Source organism: Taudactylus pleione, unplaced genomic scaffold (assembly GCF_031769625.1).
Source record: "Taudactylus pleione unplaced genomic scaffold, aTauple2 ptg000244l, whole genome shotgun sequence".
Classification (NCBI taxonomy): Eukaryota; Metazoa; Chordata; class Amphibia; order Anura; family Myobatrachidae; genus Taudactylus; species Taudactylus pleione.
The window spans coordinates 2491707-2506201 of record NW_028284646.1 but is presented as its reverse complement, the minus strand read 5'-3'; the positions used below and the strand labels follow the sequence as shown (position 1 = coordinate 2506201).

At 45.2% G+C, this 14495-nt stretch overlaps 1 protein-coding gene across 3 annotated transcripts in view; it reads right to left on the bottom strand.

Moving 5' to 3' along the window:
* The window catches only part of GCLC (glutamate-cysteine ligase catalytic subunit), a 43913-nt gene extending 40163 nt beyond the window's left edge, over nt 1-3750 (bottom strand). For 2 of the 3 annotated variants that reach the window (XM_088479674.1, XM_088479677.1), the window contains exon 1: nt 3481-3750. In XM_088479674.1, coding sequence (XP_088335800.1) covers nt 3481-3630 — 150 coding nt within the window. In that variant the 5' untranslated portion in view covers nt 3631-3750. The remainder of the gene's footprint in view (nt 1-3480) is intronic. The other variant, XM_088479675.1, reaches the window with a different exon arrangement.
* Between the last annotated feature and the right edge of the window lie 10745 nt (nt 3751-14495).

Genomic DNA, 14495 nt, shown 5'->3' with positions numbered 1-14495 from the left:
GCTATTCAATTCGGCGCGCTGTTTAGTTCAACTAATGATTTCTTCTCACACCCTCCTGAGGGTGTGTGGAGAAATGTGACTAAATTGCTGGCCCCAAGGCAGTTTTCCAGCTTAGTGTGGTGCCAACAGCTCGCAGCAGGCACTTTAGTTGGAGAATTCCGGTTGTTGCGACTCAACACCCAGGTCAATTTGCGAAGACCGGCATTCTCCAACTTAATGTCTGACTGTCAGACTAAACAGCGCGCTATACTGAAAAGCTCTGGGAGCTCCCTCCCAGCACCATCAACAGTGCACTGAATTGAATTCCCCTCCCAAATGGTTCTTCAACCATGCACAGGTGAGTTAAATTTGCTGGGTGAGCAATTGTCCAATCTACTTCCACAGACAGAAATTATCAAAACATGACCTGTTGGAAAAACTTGAGGTTGAGAACTATATGGTCAAGATATAATGCATACAAAATATACATTTGTTATTTATGAATGTGTCAGACTGTGGTAGAATAGTGGAGTCCTAATCAAAGGTTTGGTGTACCATGGTTATTAGAGGAACAAAAATACCTAGATAAGACAAACATTAAAAGCAAGGACTTGAACACAGGTATAACTCACTTTATTTAAGCAACTAACATCCCAACATGGTCATACATAAAATACTGGCGTGACCTGATTTCCATTTCGATGGCTACAATAGTTGTGATTGCAATGCACAACCCACGGGCACTCATCAGATCGGACATACAAACTATGCGATCCACACGATATATTGTTCCAATCCAGGAGAACTCAGTGTGAACCCAGCTTTAAACAATGCCATTGTGAATAAAGGTCATACATGGTGGCCTAACACCCTTTTTAGTGACTTTGTATTGTCATTTTCATTGTTTTTTACCCACCATTGGCATGGCATCCAGCTAGAGTTCAAGACAGCACTAATGGATTATGAGTACATAAATAACTTACCTACTGGCTACTCAAAATTATATTCCTTGACCGCTGTGCTACATTTTATAAAGTTGATAATGAAGCTTTAGAAGATAATAGTGTTACTTAGATGATACTATACTGGTTTAAAAGTCATTTCACTTGAGAACACAAGTTTAGACTGATAATACATTCTATGAGAATATTTCTGGAGTATTCATTCAGTGTTCTCATTGGATTCACCTTACATATGAAAGATTACAGAACCAATGCATCATTAACACTGAAATGTATCAAGGGACAAAATATTTTGGGACAGTTTACCAGGGAGACTATACTGCTGTCTAGTCAATAGGAATCCTCAATTCAGGTAAGCTGTTATTCAGTCATGGGAATAATTAGCTCCATATTAAACCACAATTCAAAAGAATTCCAGAAAAGTAAACTAAATAATTCCAAAATCTGACACGTAGGTCACGGTTGAAACGTTAGACGCCCCCTTGCCGGGCGTCTATACTAATAGGCAACCGATGGAGCAAATCAATTATTTCTCCTTTCAGACACCCATTAGTAGTTATCACGGCTACAAGCACCGGTTTAGCCGCACGCTGCAGCTAAACCAGTCTAAAGTAGATGTTGTTGGGACCCGCCCGCCCCCCCCCCCCCCCCCCCAAAAAAAAAACACAGGCTTTGGATACATTGCTTCTCGGGACGCAGGAGGCTGCAAGAAGAAATGTGTCTCCCCGGTTTAGCAGTGTCCGAACGGAGCAACAATTGAATTGTTCCGCCTGGCACCTATTTACATAAAAGCCCACCAGGGGACATCTGACAATTTAATCACCCCCGTAAACTTCAAATATTAACAGCATGTGCTCTATGCACTTAGGGCCTGATTCAGGGATGGACAGAAAACCGATATTTCTGCAGATTGAGCGATTGTTTTCCATTACACATGCATGTAAGCTGCATTTGGTACATGCAACAATTGAATTGTTAATACACACACACACACACAAAGCATTAACTCGCAAAATGAGTGTAAGGTAGTCAGCATTTGGGGGGGTAACATGGGGTGGTTACAAAGATGCAGGTACGTTGGAGCATTTAAACACTTTTCTGGGCGTCCTTAAAGCTTGCAGCAAGAGAGCCCTCTATGTGTCTGGAGACACGCTATTTCTGTGACACCTTAAACTTCTTCAGAAGGCTGATGGCCACCTGATCTGCATTCAATGTTTCCAGTTTTGTGAGTGAGGGATGGTGATTCTTTCAGTGGCAGTCTATGCACTGGATGGCAAATGTGTCATTAGCATATTTCTGCAATTGCGATCTGTGAGACCGCAGCTGTGATGGCATTTGCATCCATATCTGAATCAGGCCCTTAGGGGCCTATTCGTTATCGTAGGCCGTATGGCCTCCGATGATGGATTGAACTCGCTGCAGGGGATACTTAAGTATCCAACTCGCAGCAGGGGGAAACGTGACACCGGAGCTATTCATCATTGCTCCAGTGAAGGGACAACTGCTCCGAAAAACAGTTGTCCCTGTGAAAAGTATCGCAGCTACTTCTGTAGCTGCGTTACTTACCTGCTCCCTGTCGACCCAGCTACGCATGCGTGACCTCAGGACACGCATGCGTAAAGCTGCCGTTAGGGAGTGAGGAGGCAGCAGAGGGTTCCGCTCAGATCCCTCTTCACATCCCCGGAACTCCTTCCCATAGGAAGGAGCGGTTATCCAAGAACAAGCGGCATCTGAAGATGGAGCTTGTTCTCAGCAGCAAACTCTTAAAACTTCCAGTTGCTGCTGAATACGAGGGGGGGTCCTATCGGACCATTAACGATGAATAGCCCGGTAACCTAAATATACGGAAACAAGAGCTTCCGCATGGTTACCGGGCCATTTATCGTATGACGACTAGGCCCATTAGTTATTATAATTAGCAGATGCTAATCCTCAAAACACACCACCACATGGGCCAGAGACAACACAACTAAATGTATCTACAGACCACTTAAAAATACTTTGGAACTTGAACCTGCTGCCACTGCCTTATACTGTATACTAGCAGAAGTACTCTGACAGGCAACATGACACAGCGAGCTTACACCACACCTTTGTACACAGCAATCCCATCACGGGGCATATTAGGACAAGGCTGGTGAGCCCCATGCCATGAAACTTCTGCACAAGTTGTATATAACGATGCTGCCCTGTGATGTGCCCTGCAGAGCCGTCGGTCAGCGCTAAATGAAGGCTCTCGCGTGTCTCCCCGGGGCTATCAGAGCCAGGTAACTGGCAGTCAGGGCACAACGTCCCTCCCATACACATACAGCAGAGGCGGGGAGGCCGTGTACCGGAGAAGGGGTGTTCCCCACCATCAGAGCCCACTATCTGAGAGCTCTAGCAGGAGAGAGCGGTGCTAGTGGAGCATGGAGCCGGCCAGAAGCCGCCACCAGCCTGTGAAGCAGAGCCGGGAGCTAGTGACATCTAGCTCCATAATCCGTCAGAGGTAAAGGGGGGATCGGCCCCGCAGCTGTCGGTGTGTACGAGCGGATCTCACCTCATCGCCCCACTTCAGCACGTCCTTCTGGCGGTCTTTCACCTTGTTATAGATGTGCAGGAACTGCAGGATGCCGTGCTGCCGGACGTGGTCCGCGTACTTCTTCGTCTCTTCCCAGCTGAGGGGTGAGCCATGAGACAGTAGACCCATTTCCGCGGCTTCGGTCCCGGCAGAGCTGTGGACGCAGCTGGCGGCCTCCGGTGCAGCGGGATTGCGACTCTAGCAGAGGCGCGAGGCAGTGCCGGTCTATTTCTATCACGCGACGCCTCCCCTCCGCCAGCAGTATGTTATGAGGCGGCGAGTGGCTCACGTGACCCGCACTGTCACTGTCACATGCCCCGCCCACAATCGTAAGCGCAGCAGCCGCACACTCTATCACGGGGGCGGGACACTGTCTCCCCCCCGTGACTCGGCATTTTTTACTCCTGATAGGGCTTGCGGTAACATCTTAGTTAACTCTGGTGCTGCCGGTTGTATCTTCTTCCCGTGCTATGACATCATTTTTAGTAATCTGAGGTGATGGCATTAGCTGCTGGGGCTAATATCAGGAACGCTTTGCATTCTCGATATTGATACATTTGGCAGCATCGCATCCCCGATAGAAACCTATGGGGGAGGGGGCTGCCGGCGGCAATGGAGGGATCGCAGCAGATACCTGCTGCGGTCCCTACTTCAGACATCCGGGGGATACTTAGTATTTGAGGTAAACCCCCGAAAACAGGTGTTTTCGGGGAATTTACCTCAAATTCACTTTGATAAATGAGCCCCTTATACTCTATTGCTACGGTCCTGCAGACAGCAGAGATTGCTTGTTCTGTCCCGCTAGGCGTGCATTTCTAACCATGGCTCACCTGGTATTTGCATGGGTTACTATATCCGTGGTTCAGGTCTCCTCTTGTCTAGGTGTTCTGCGGTGCTTCCACCCAAGCCTTAGATATTAGTCATCAAATTATCGGGCTGACTTGGGAGAACCCCAAATTTTTGTTAAAAGTGTGTGAAAAGGGCTAAGGTGTTACCAGCTCCAATATGGATAACATACAGAGAAGGTGTATCAGAACAACAGACAGTGCCAGATTAATGTCCACATGGGCCTGGAGCTGAAATTTATGAAGGGCCTATAGCGTGCCGCTGCAGGGGGTGTGACAGTCGCTGCAGTGGTGTAACTAGTGATGTGGGTGTATGACCTGTGCGGTGTGGGTGTGGTCTGCACAGGGGTGGTGCCTGTGTCATGGGTGTGGCTATAGTGGAGCAATTACAAGAAAAAGTTGCTTTCTGTGTGAAATGGTATGAACTCTGGGCCTGATTCAGAGCTGGACGCTCTGACCAGAGCGCTCGCTCTGAATCAGGGCCCTCCTACCTAAACTTGGAGCGGCCTCTTGGACGCTCGCATAGCTGTGGGTTACCACCCACAGCTTATGCGAGTGTCCATGATGATGGTCGCGATGGTAGTCTTAAGTAGTCTTACACCCACCACGTGAACGCAGCACGAGCCGGAAGCGGGACCGAACACCCGTCCAGCCGGCGCATATGATGACGTCATCGAAAGAGGCATCATCAAAGTGAGACCCATCACCATGGAAACTTAACAGCGCTAAACAAATAGAAATCACCAGCACATTAGTATGTCTGTATGCAATACATACAGACAATAAACAACATACACAAAGTTTACACAATACTATCATGATATCTACTTATAGACACATATTAACATATAATCGAATCCACTATATAGAACAAATAGGAAAAAAAACAACACATTATAATCATAATATAGCTCACCTACTACATTCAAAGTTAACAGCCATGAATATTGAACATGGTCAACATTTGAAAAAAGAGAGAAATAACACATATGTATAATCAGGATCTTCAAACAAAATTACATAGACCCAATTGGTCATTCAGCCCCTTGGGAACAAGGGTACCTAGACGATGTATCCACCGGGTCTCACATTGAAGTAATTTTAAAGATCTATCCCCCCCTCGAACCAACGGGGCTACCTGATCAATCAATCAATCACTACTGCCACTCAACAAATCTGCTCTAATAGCTGACCTGTGGACTGCCATACGTTCCTATGTTTAAGGAACGTATGGCAGTCCACAGGTTAGCTATTAGAGCAGCTTTGTTGAGTGGCAGTAGTGATCAATCTGTGGCTCGTCACTTCTGTCTGGCTCATCATCCGCTAACCTCATTGAAGTATCGTATGATTGATCAGGTAGCCCCGTTGGCTATATGTTAATATGTGTCTATAAGTAGATATCATGATAGTATTGTGTAAACTTCGTGTATGTTGTTTATTGTCTGTATGTATTGCATACAGACATACTAATGTGCTGGTGATTTCTATTTGTTTAGCGCTGTTAAGTTTCCATGGTGATGGGTCTCACTTTGATGATGCCTCTTTCGATGACGTCATCATATGCGCCGGCTGGACGGGTGTTCGGTCCCGCTTCCGGCTCGTGCTGCGTTCACGTGGTGGGTGTAAGACTACTTAAGGTAGGAGCATTGTTATATATGGTTATAAGTCTGACGAAAGTGCTGAATAAAATAGCACTGAAACGTTGCTGATTGACACATGCCGTGATTTAGTGTGTTTCTTACAAGTCGTCTGGAGTGCAGCATCTTTGTATGTATCTATATATATATATATATATATATATATTAGGGGTGAGCGGGTTCGGATTTCTGAAATCTGAACCCCCCCGATCCGGGTCAGGCTCGACTTTTCCCGCCTGACTCGGATCTGAAATCGAGGCAAAACGTCATCATCCCGCCTTCCGGGTCTCGCGGGTTTTGGATTCTATATAAGGTACCCGCGTCAGCGCCATTTCCTCACTCGGCTGTGGACAGTGAAGAGGGAGGGTGGGAGTTAGGGTTGGCTGGGCTGTGTAGTGTAGTGTTGTGCTGTCCTGTGCTGTGCTGCTGTTGTCCATAGGGGCTGTGTCCACTCCTCCAAAGTCCATAGGGGCTGGCTGGACTGTGTTGTGCAGTCAGTTGTCCATAGGTGCTTTGTCCACTCCAAAGTCCTGTGCAGTATCCCAGTCCTAAAGGGGTGCTGTAGTGTTGTCCAGGGGGTGCTCTGTCCATCAGGGGTGCTCCCCCCAAGTGCAGAAAAAATTAATATTTTTTCTGTGTTTGTGAATTGTGTGCGCAGCAGCCGCACTTGCATCAACAAAGTAGTGCCAAGCGTGCGCCTGTGTCATAAGTAAAGGGCCGGCTGGCATGACCGTTAAAGGGTGCTGTAACCCCCAAAGGGCACTCCAAACAAAATAAAAAAATATATTTGTTTGTGTTTGTGAATTGTGTGCACAGTAGCAGCACGTGCGTCAACAAAGTAGTGCCAAGCGTACGCCTGTGTCATAAGTAAAGGGCCAGCTGGCTTAACCGTTAAAGAGTGCTGTAACCCCCTAAGTGCACTCCAAACAAAATAAAAAATATTTTCTGTGTTTGTGAATTGTGTGCACTGTGGCTGCACGTGCATCAACAAAGGAGCAGCGCCAAGCGTGCGCCTGTGTCCCATAAGTCAAGGGCCGGCTGGCTTGTCCGTTAAAGGGTGCTGTAACCCCCAAAGGGCACTCCAAACAAAATGAAAAAATATTTTCTGTGTTTGTGAATTGTGTGCACTGTGGCTGCACGTGCATCAACAAAGGAGCAGCGCCAAGTGTGCGCCTGTGTCCCATTAGTAAAGGGCCGGCTGTCTTGTCCGTTAAAGGGTGCTGTAACCCCCAAAGGGCACTCCAAACACAATGAAAAAATATTTTCTGTGTTTGTGAATTGTGTGCACTGTGGCTGCACATGCATCAACAAAGGAGCAGCGCCAAGCGTGCGCCTGTGTCCCATTAGTAAAGGGCTGGCTGGCTTGTCCATTAAAGGGTTCTGTAACCCCCAAAGGGCACTCCAAACAAAATAAAAAAATATTTTCTGTGTTTGTGAATTGTGTGCACTGTGGCTGCACGTGCATCAACAAAGGAGCAGCGCCTAGCGTGCGCCTGTGTCTCATAAGTAAAGGGCCGGCTGACTCATTTCTTAAAGGGTGGTGTAACCTACAAAGTGCACTAGTGTCCAACAAAAATAAAAAATTATTTTCTGTGTTTGTGTGCGCTTTAGCCGCACGTATATATCAATATAACATATATGGAGGACCAAACTTTCTCCGATAAAAATAAAATAGGGAAAGATCAAGAACCACTTCCTCCTAGTGCTGTTGCTGCTGCTGGGAGTTGTTCATCATCCCAGAGAGGAAGTAGGAACACCACTACTTTTACTAAACAATTGACCCTCCAACAGTCCTTAGCGAGGAGGATGAAGTACGTCAGTAGTCATCCTGAAGCAAAACGTATAACTGAGGCCTTGACTGCTATGTTGGTGTTAGATGTGCATCCGGTATCCGCCATTAGTGCAGTGGGATTTAGACAATTGATGGAGGTATTGTGTCCCCGGTTCCAAATCCCGTCTAGATTCCACCTGCATCCTCAAAGCAGCAGCGACAAGTGTGCGTCTGTCTGTTAAAGGGTGGTGTAACCCTCAAAGTGTGCGCCACAAACAATTTAAAAAAATCTTTTTTTTTCTGTCTTTGTGAATTGTGTGGGCTGTAGCTGCACCTGCATCCTCAAAGCAGCAGCGACAAGCGTGCGTCTGTCTGTTAAAGGGTGGTGTAACCCTCAAAGTGCGCTCCACAAACAATAAAAAAATTCTTCTTTTTTTTTCTGTCTTTGTGAATTGTGCGGGCTGTAGCCGCACCTGCATCCTCAAAGCAGCAGCGACAAGCGTGCATCTGTCTGTTAAAGGGTGGTGTAACCCTCGAAGTGCGCTCCACAAACAATAAAAAAATTCTTTTTTTTTCTGTCTTTGTGAATTGTGTGGGCTGTAGCTGCACCTGCATCCTCAAAGTAGCAGCGACAAGTGTGCATCTTTCTGTTAAAGGGTGGTGTAACACCCAAAATCCGCTCCGACCAAAATAAAATAATCTTTTTTTGTGTGTTTGTGTGTGAAATGTATGCGCAGTAGCCGCACCTGCATCCCCAAAGCAGCAGCGACAAGCGTGCGTCTGTCTGTTAAAGGGTGGTGTAACCCTCAAAGTGCGCTCCACAAACAATAAAAAAATTCTTTTTTTTTTTCTGTCTTTGTGAATTGTGTGGGCTGTAGCCGCACCTGCATCCTCAAAGCAGCAGAGACAAGCGTGTATCTGTCTGTTAAAGGGTGGTGTAACCCTCAAAGAGCGCTCCACAAAAAATAAAAAATTCTTTTTTTTCTGTCTTTGTGAATTGTGTGGGCTGTAGCCGCACCTGCATCCTCAAAGCAGCAGGGACAAGCGTGCGTCTGTCTGTTAAAGGATTACATCAGTGACAGTATCCAAGTAGGCATGTCAAACAGTCCGTACATGTACTGGCAGGAAAAAGAGGCAATTTGGAGGCCCCTGTACAAACTGGCTCTATTTTACTTGAGTTGCCCCCCCTCCAGTGTGTACTCCGAAAGAGTGTTTAGTGCAGCCGGGAACCTTGTCAGCAAAAGGCGTAGGAGGTTGCTTCCAGAAAATGTGGAGAAGATGATGTTCATAAAAATGAATTATCAACTCTTCCAGGGAGACCAGCCTCCAGAACGTACAGAGGGACCTGTGGTGGTGGATTCCAGCGGGGACGATTTAATAGTCTGTGAGGATGAGGATGTACACAACACTGAAGAGGGTGAGGAATCGGTGGATGAGGAGGATGAGGACGACATCTTGCCTCCGTAGAGCCCGTTTGTGAAGGGACAGATTAATTGCCAGCTTGTTTTGTGGGGTCCCAAACGAACCAATCATTTCAGCCACAGTCGTGTGGCAGACCCTGGTGCTGAAATGATTGGTTTGTTAAAGTGTGCATGTCCTGTTTATACAACATAAGGGTGGGAGGGCTCAAGGACAATTCCATCTTGCACCTCTTTTTTTTCTTTGCATTATGTACTGTTTGGGGCCTAGTTTTTCAAACTACCATCCTGTCTGCCACTGCAGTGCCACTCCTAGATGGGCCACGTGTTTGTGCCGCCCACTCGTGTCGCTTAGCATAGCCTTTTGGACATAAAAACATTATTGTGAGGTGTTCAGAATAGACTGGAAATGAGTGGAAATTAAGGTTATTGAGGTTAATAATAGCATAGGAGCAGAAAAACCAACACATTCTGTGATTTTAGCTGTTTTTATTATTTTTAAAAAAAAAATACAGATCCAGAACCCAAAACACGGAAGGGTGGTTTTGGCAAAACCAATCCAGATCCAAAACATGAAGAAAGATCCAGATCCAAAACCAAAACACAAAACACGAAAAGTGGCCGGTGCACACCCCTAATATATATGTACACACATACATATTTACATACATGTATGTTATATACACATAATATATAGATAGAGACAGATATGAGATAGATAGATATGAGATAGATAGATAGAGATATACAAACACAGACATTACACCCACCTCTGGTTATATATACTTTCATGAGTTTTCTGACTGCTAGTGTCTGGCTGCAGTGTCCCAGCTCATTTGCCATGGAGGGGTAAGGGGTCAATGGGCGGGGCTTTATAAGACACAGGAGCAGGAAGAGCTTGGGCATCCCAGAGTATACAGCATAAGGAGGCAGGGCTTAACGCGATTCATGGGCTGAGCTTAGTGCACCTCAGAATAGACTGCCAGCCAGCCTGGGGGCGGAGTTTCAGATTATCCAGGGGCAGAGCTACGAGCAGGCCCGATCTTATGCGAGGCTTCAGGGTGGAATCGGAACGCTGAGGTGGTGACAGGTAAAAACTTTTTTTTTTCCTGTCAGCGCAGCCTGTACTGCAGTAGGTCTTGTGGGCCTATTTTCATGGGGTGGCCTGGAGCTGCAGCTCCACCCGCCCCATTGTTAATCCGGCCCTGACAACGGAATATATGCTTTATTATACTGGATTACTTTAGCATGTAAATCCTATGAAATAAAAGGCATTTAGGGAATATAATGCATATATTACACATAAAAGCAAGAACAGTAACTACAATATTCAGCATTAAACTATTATATTTTGCATCCACTGGACAATTGCATACAGTCCAAAACCAAATTTAGGCCCTCATTCAGAGCCGTACGCTCTGAGCAGAGCGCACGCTCTGAATGAGGGCCGGGCTCCATTTTCATGGAGCGTCCTCCTGGACGCTCGTATAGCTGTGGGTCACCACCCACAGGCTATACGAGCGTGCATTTTGATGGCCGCGATGGTCGAGACCATCGCGACCATCGAAATTGCGAGCCGGAGCCTGCGGTTGAGGTTTTCAACCGCAAGCTCCGGAGTGATTTTGGCTCTATCAGAGCCAAAATCACTCCCACTGACATCACTAGTGATGTCAGTGGGCCGGCTTCTGACGGGAGGCGTTCCCATGGGAACGCCCCCGTCAGGGAGGCACGCCCCCGGCACGCCCACCAAAGGGGGCGTGCAGTCAATCAACATTGACAGCATGCCCCCTTTGATCGGACACAACGAGCGAAGGACTTTCCTTCGCTCGTCGCGTCTAGCGCATGCGCACGACGGAGCTCCCTCCGTCGTGCGCATGCTCAGTGCATAACATCGACCCACTTGCGAGCGGACAGCCGCTCGCGAGTGGGTCTGAATCAGGCCCTTAGATTCTAAATTATACAAGCTAGTTACTGTTTGTTGGTTTTAATAAGAGTTTAACCTAACATCCACACTATAATACTTGTTTAGCTAATTGGATAGGTAATACCCCTCAATATTTTAAATGATGAATAAAAAATACTTTAAAGCTTCAAAGTTATGAACCAATTACAGGTAACAGTCTAAATAGCTGATGAAAGGAGAATGATGGGGGGTGATTTTGCTCCTTTATTCCGGATGGGTGGTACTTAAATTGATAGTCTTGAGCCAATCTAATGTCACTTCTCCGTGGGCTGAGTTCCCTTATATTTAGCTCCAAAATCTAGTTTAGTTAGTTAAGCAGCAGAATATTTGATCTTTAACAAAATGCTTTGCTACTAAAGATTAAATGCTGAAGCTACTAGAGATAGTCAATATCATTGGAATGATGAATGTGGGTTTTGTCTCTAGTCTATCCTTGCTCTCTCTGATCCTAGCTGTAGAAGAACACTATCTCAGCATCAGACCTCATAGGATTAGGGATACATTATGTCCCTTGAGGATATATGATGTTTGCAGTCCCTGGATTAGATTATGTTATAGCCACTCAATTTAATTGACTCTTTTGTTGGTAATTGTTACTTCAAGTTATTGCTGCATTGAATATTACTACATCTCCGTTAGTGATGCTCCCAGATAGTTCAACAGATGTTTGTTTGATGTCTGCTTATAAAAGCTAGTGCACTTATACGTAAGTCTCTGGTGTCTGAGGGATAGGGTCACTTCTGATTTGCTCTGTATAAATTTGTATGAATAGTATAATCTGCGCGGCAATACTAAGGTGTTGCAGAATGGGGTTATTCTATCTTTTATTTACTTTGTGTCAGAATTCAAGACTGCTGCAGCTATGAATGTATTTTGCACTTTAAGTGACCTGGAGCTCCGATTTATAATATGATGTTGCTCTCTCCCTCACAGATACCTCTGAAAGGCACTTCCTCAGTCTCCTCCCCCGACCTCAGTGCCGCCTATGGGGTCAGAATTAGGCTCTGACAGTCCTCCTCTTACTGGTACTGGCTCCTGCACTGAGCCGCTCCCTGTACCTGACGCGGTGGCCAAATAGCAGCAGCACCGCCACACAGACCGGTCACACAGACTAGTCTCTCTTCATCAGATGCCTGACACTCCTCTCTAATGGTGCGTACACACTCGGTGATAAAGTGGACGACTGAACGATAACGATATCGTTATCGTTCAGTCGTCCACTTTATCGTCCATTTTTAACCCCAAAAAGATGAACGATGAACGATAACTCAGTCGCCAGGAGTAAAATCTTAGTCGCCATGGCGACCTGTTAACTGGGATTTGTCGAGCCCTGATATAATGGACACTCCCACATTAACCCCCTCACTGCCACATAAGTCCCAGCACATGGGGCTACTGTAAATCTGTAAAAGGCTGACAGCTGCTGTCAGTTACATGTATAGTGCTCCTATTAGTAATTAATACTACATTAACAGTAAAAATAAATGTTTACATAAATTATTTACAGCACTAAATCCACTTATTTTACATACAACAAAGGTAAACACCATTAAAAGGATGTTACACAATGGTAGCAACAGAAATCCTTAACTGAAGCATGACATGATCGTTTTTTCTATTGTAACTATGTTACCGTGTTAGAAATTATTATGCTGTTTTTGTTAGGTAGCACCAGGACAGTCTGCAATACTTTACAAAAGGGAACACACATGGAAATAAAACACGTGGTTGGGTACTAACAAACAGGCACATAGGCAAAGGTTGAAGTCGTCATATGACCCCTTTAATGCTTACTTGCCACTCCCTGCCTAGTGATGGCCATCACAGGTCAATGGAGCAAGGTGTCATGATTGTGTCATCGCGGCCCTGCCCTGCTACACAAGACTGAGATTACCAGCATTGTGCAGCAAGAGGAGGGGCCATGATGACATGATTCAGTGCGAATCGCATCATTGGCTAACCCCTGGACCATCCTCTTATATTGTATAAGTGTAATAAAGATGAGACAAGACCCTTTACTCTTAAGATTTAAGACAAATGAGGTTTACCCTTCATATGTCCTCAGATCTTGACTATCCTGACAAAATTGTTGAGATGTATGTCCTTCAAATATAGAAGGACATTTATCAAACTCTGGAGATAGATACACTGGAGAGAGATAAAATACTGACCAATAGGCTTCTGTCATTTTACAGGCTGTGTTTAAAAAATGGCAGAAGCTGATGGTTAGTACTTTATCTCTCTCCACGGTTTGATATATATCGCCCACATAGTACTAAGGTATGATAACAGAAACAAGTTGCTTGTGTAATGTTGTAGACCACTCAGATTGAGTCATATAACACCAATAGACATGACCTGTATAGTGTGGACAGGTAGATGGAATAGGTAAGAACAATAGACATTATTATAGTTCAGCAAAACAAACTAACACTCACAAATGTCTGTTTTTACAGGAGGACACCGCAGCTGCTGGACAACGTGACAATGCAGCACATTGTCCACAAGCGCTGCCTACTTCTCTGCATCCCGTTCATATTTCTGTGGAGTGCAGCTAGGTTCTTGTTGCTACCACTGTCTTATAGCACCTGAGATTAGGGCAAACATCTGCCAATATGCCAACCCCTTGGACAAGATGGAGGTATTGAATGCCTGGAAAAAATTGGAAAAAGCTTTAAACCTTTGAACGACCTCCTTATACGTAGGTTATCTCTTCCATTTCTCCTAGCACTGAGAGATATATATATATATATATATATATATATATACACACACAGTACGCCTGTGTGATACTAAACAAAGACAATGACTTCATAGCTGATACCTTTTATTTTCTGAGCGGTAATAAAAAGAGCAAATACATCTAAGTTACATAACTGTAAGTAGAAACAGAAGGGTTGGGACCAGCACTAGAAAAAAAACAAATCTAAGTTGGCCAATCCCAAAAAGTGGTTGGCACTACATACTCAATATGAAAAATATTACAGTAGAGTATATTATATTATTATGTGTAAAAGACCAACTTAATAAGATGTGACAACAGCAGAAGTGCATTTCCAACTATCTTTCACCCAAGGCAGGGCCTCTTCACTCTCTCATCTATCACCCTCTACTATATGTATGGTGATCAGACAGCAGAAGTGAAAGGGTATTCACCTGCCTGGATTCTGTCAACCTACTAAAGGTTTAAATGGTACGTTCCTTGCAGTGAGTCAAATCTCTATTAACCCAAATCTGTGTCAATTGTTCTTGATGTGTATTCTCTACAACACATTTATTAAGGGTAAAAAATATTGACCCTTTTGCTCACTAAGCAAGGTGAAGCTCCGCCGTGAGCAATTAGTACATACCTAATAAATG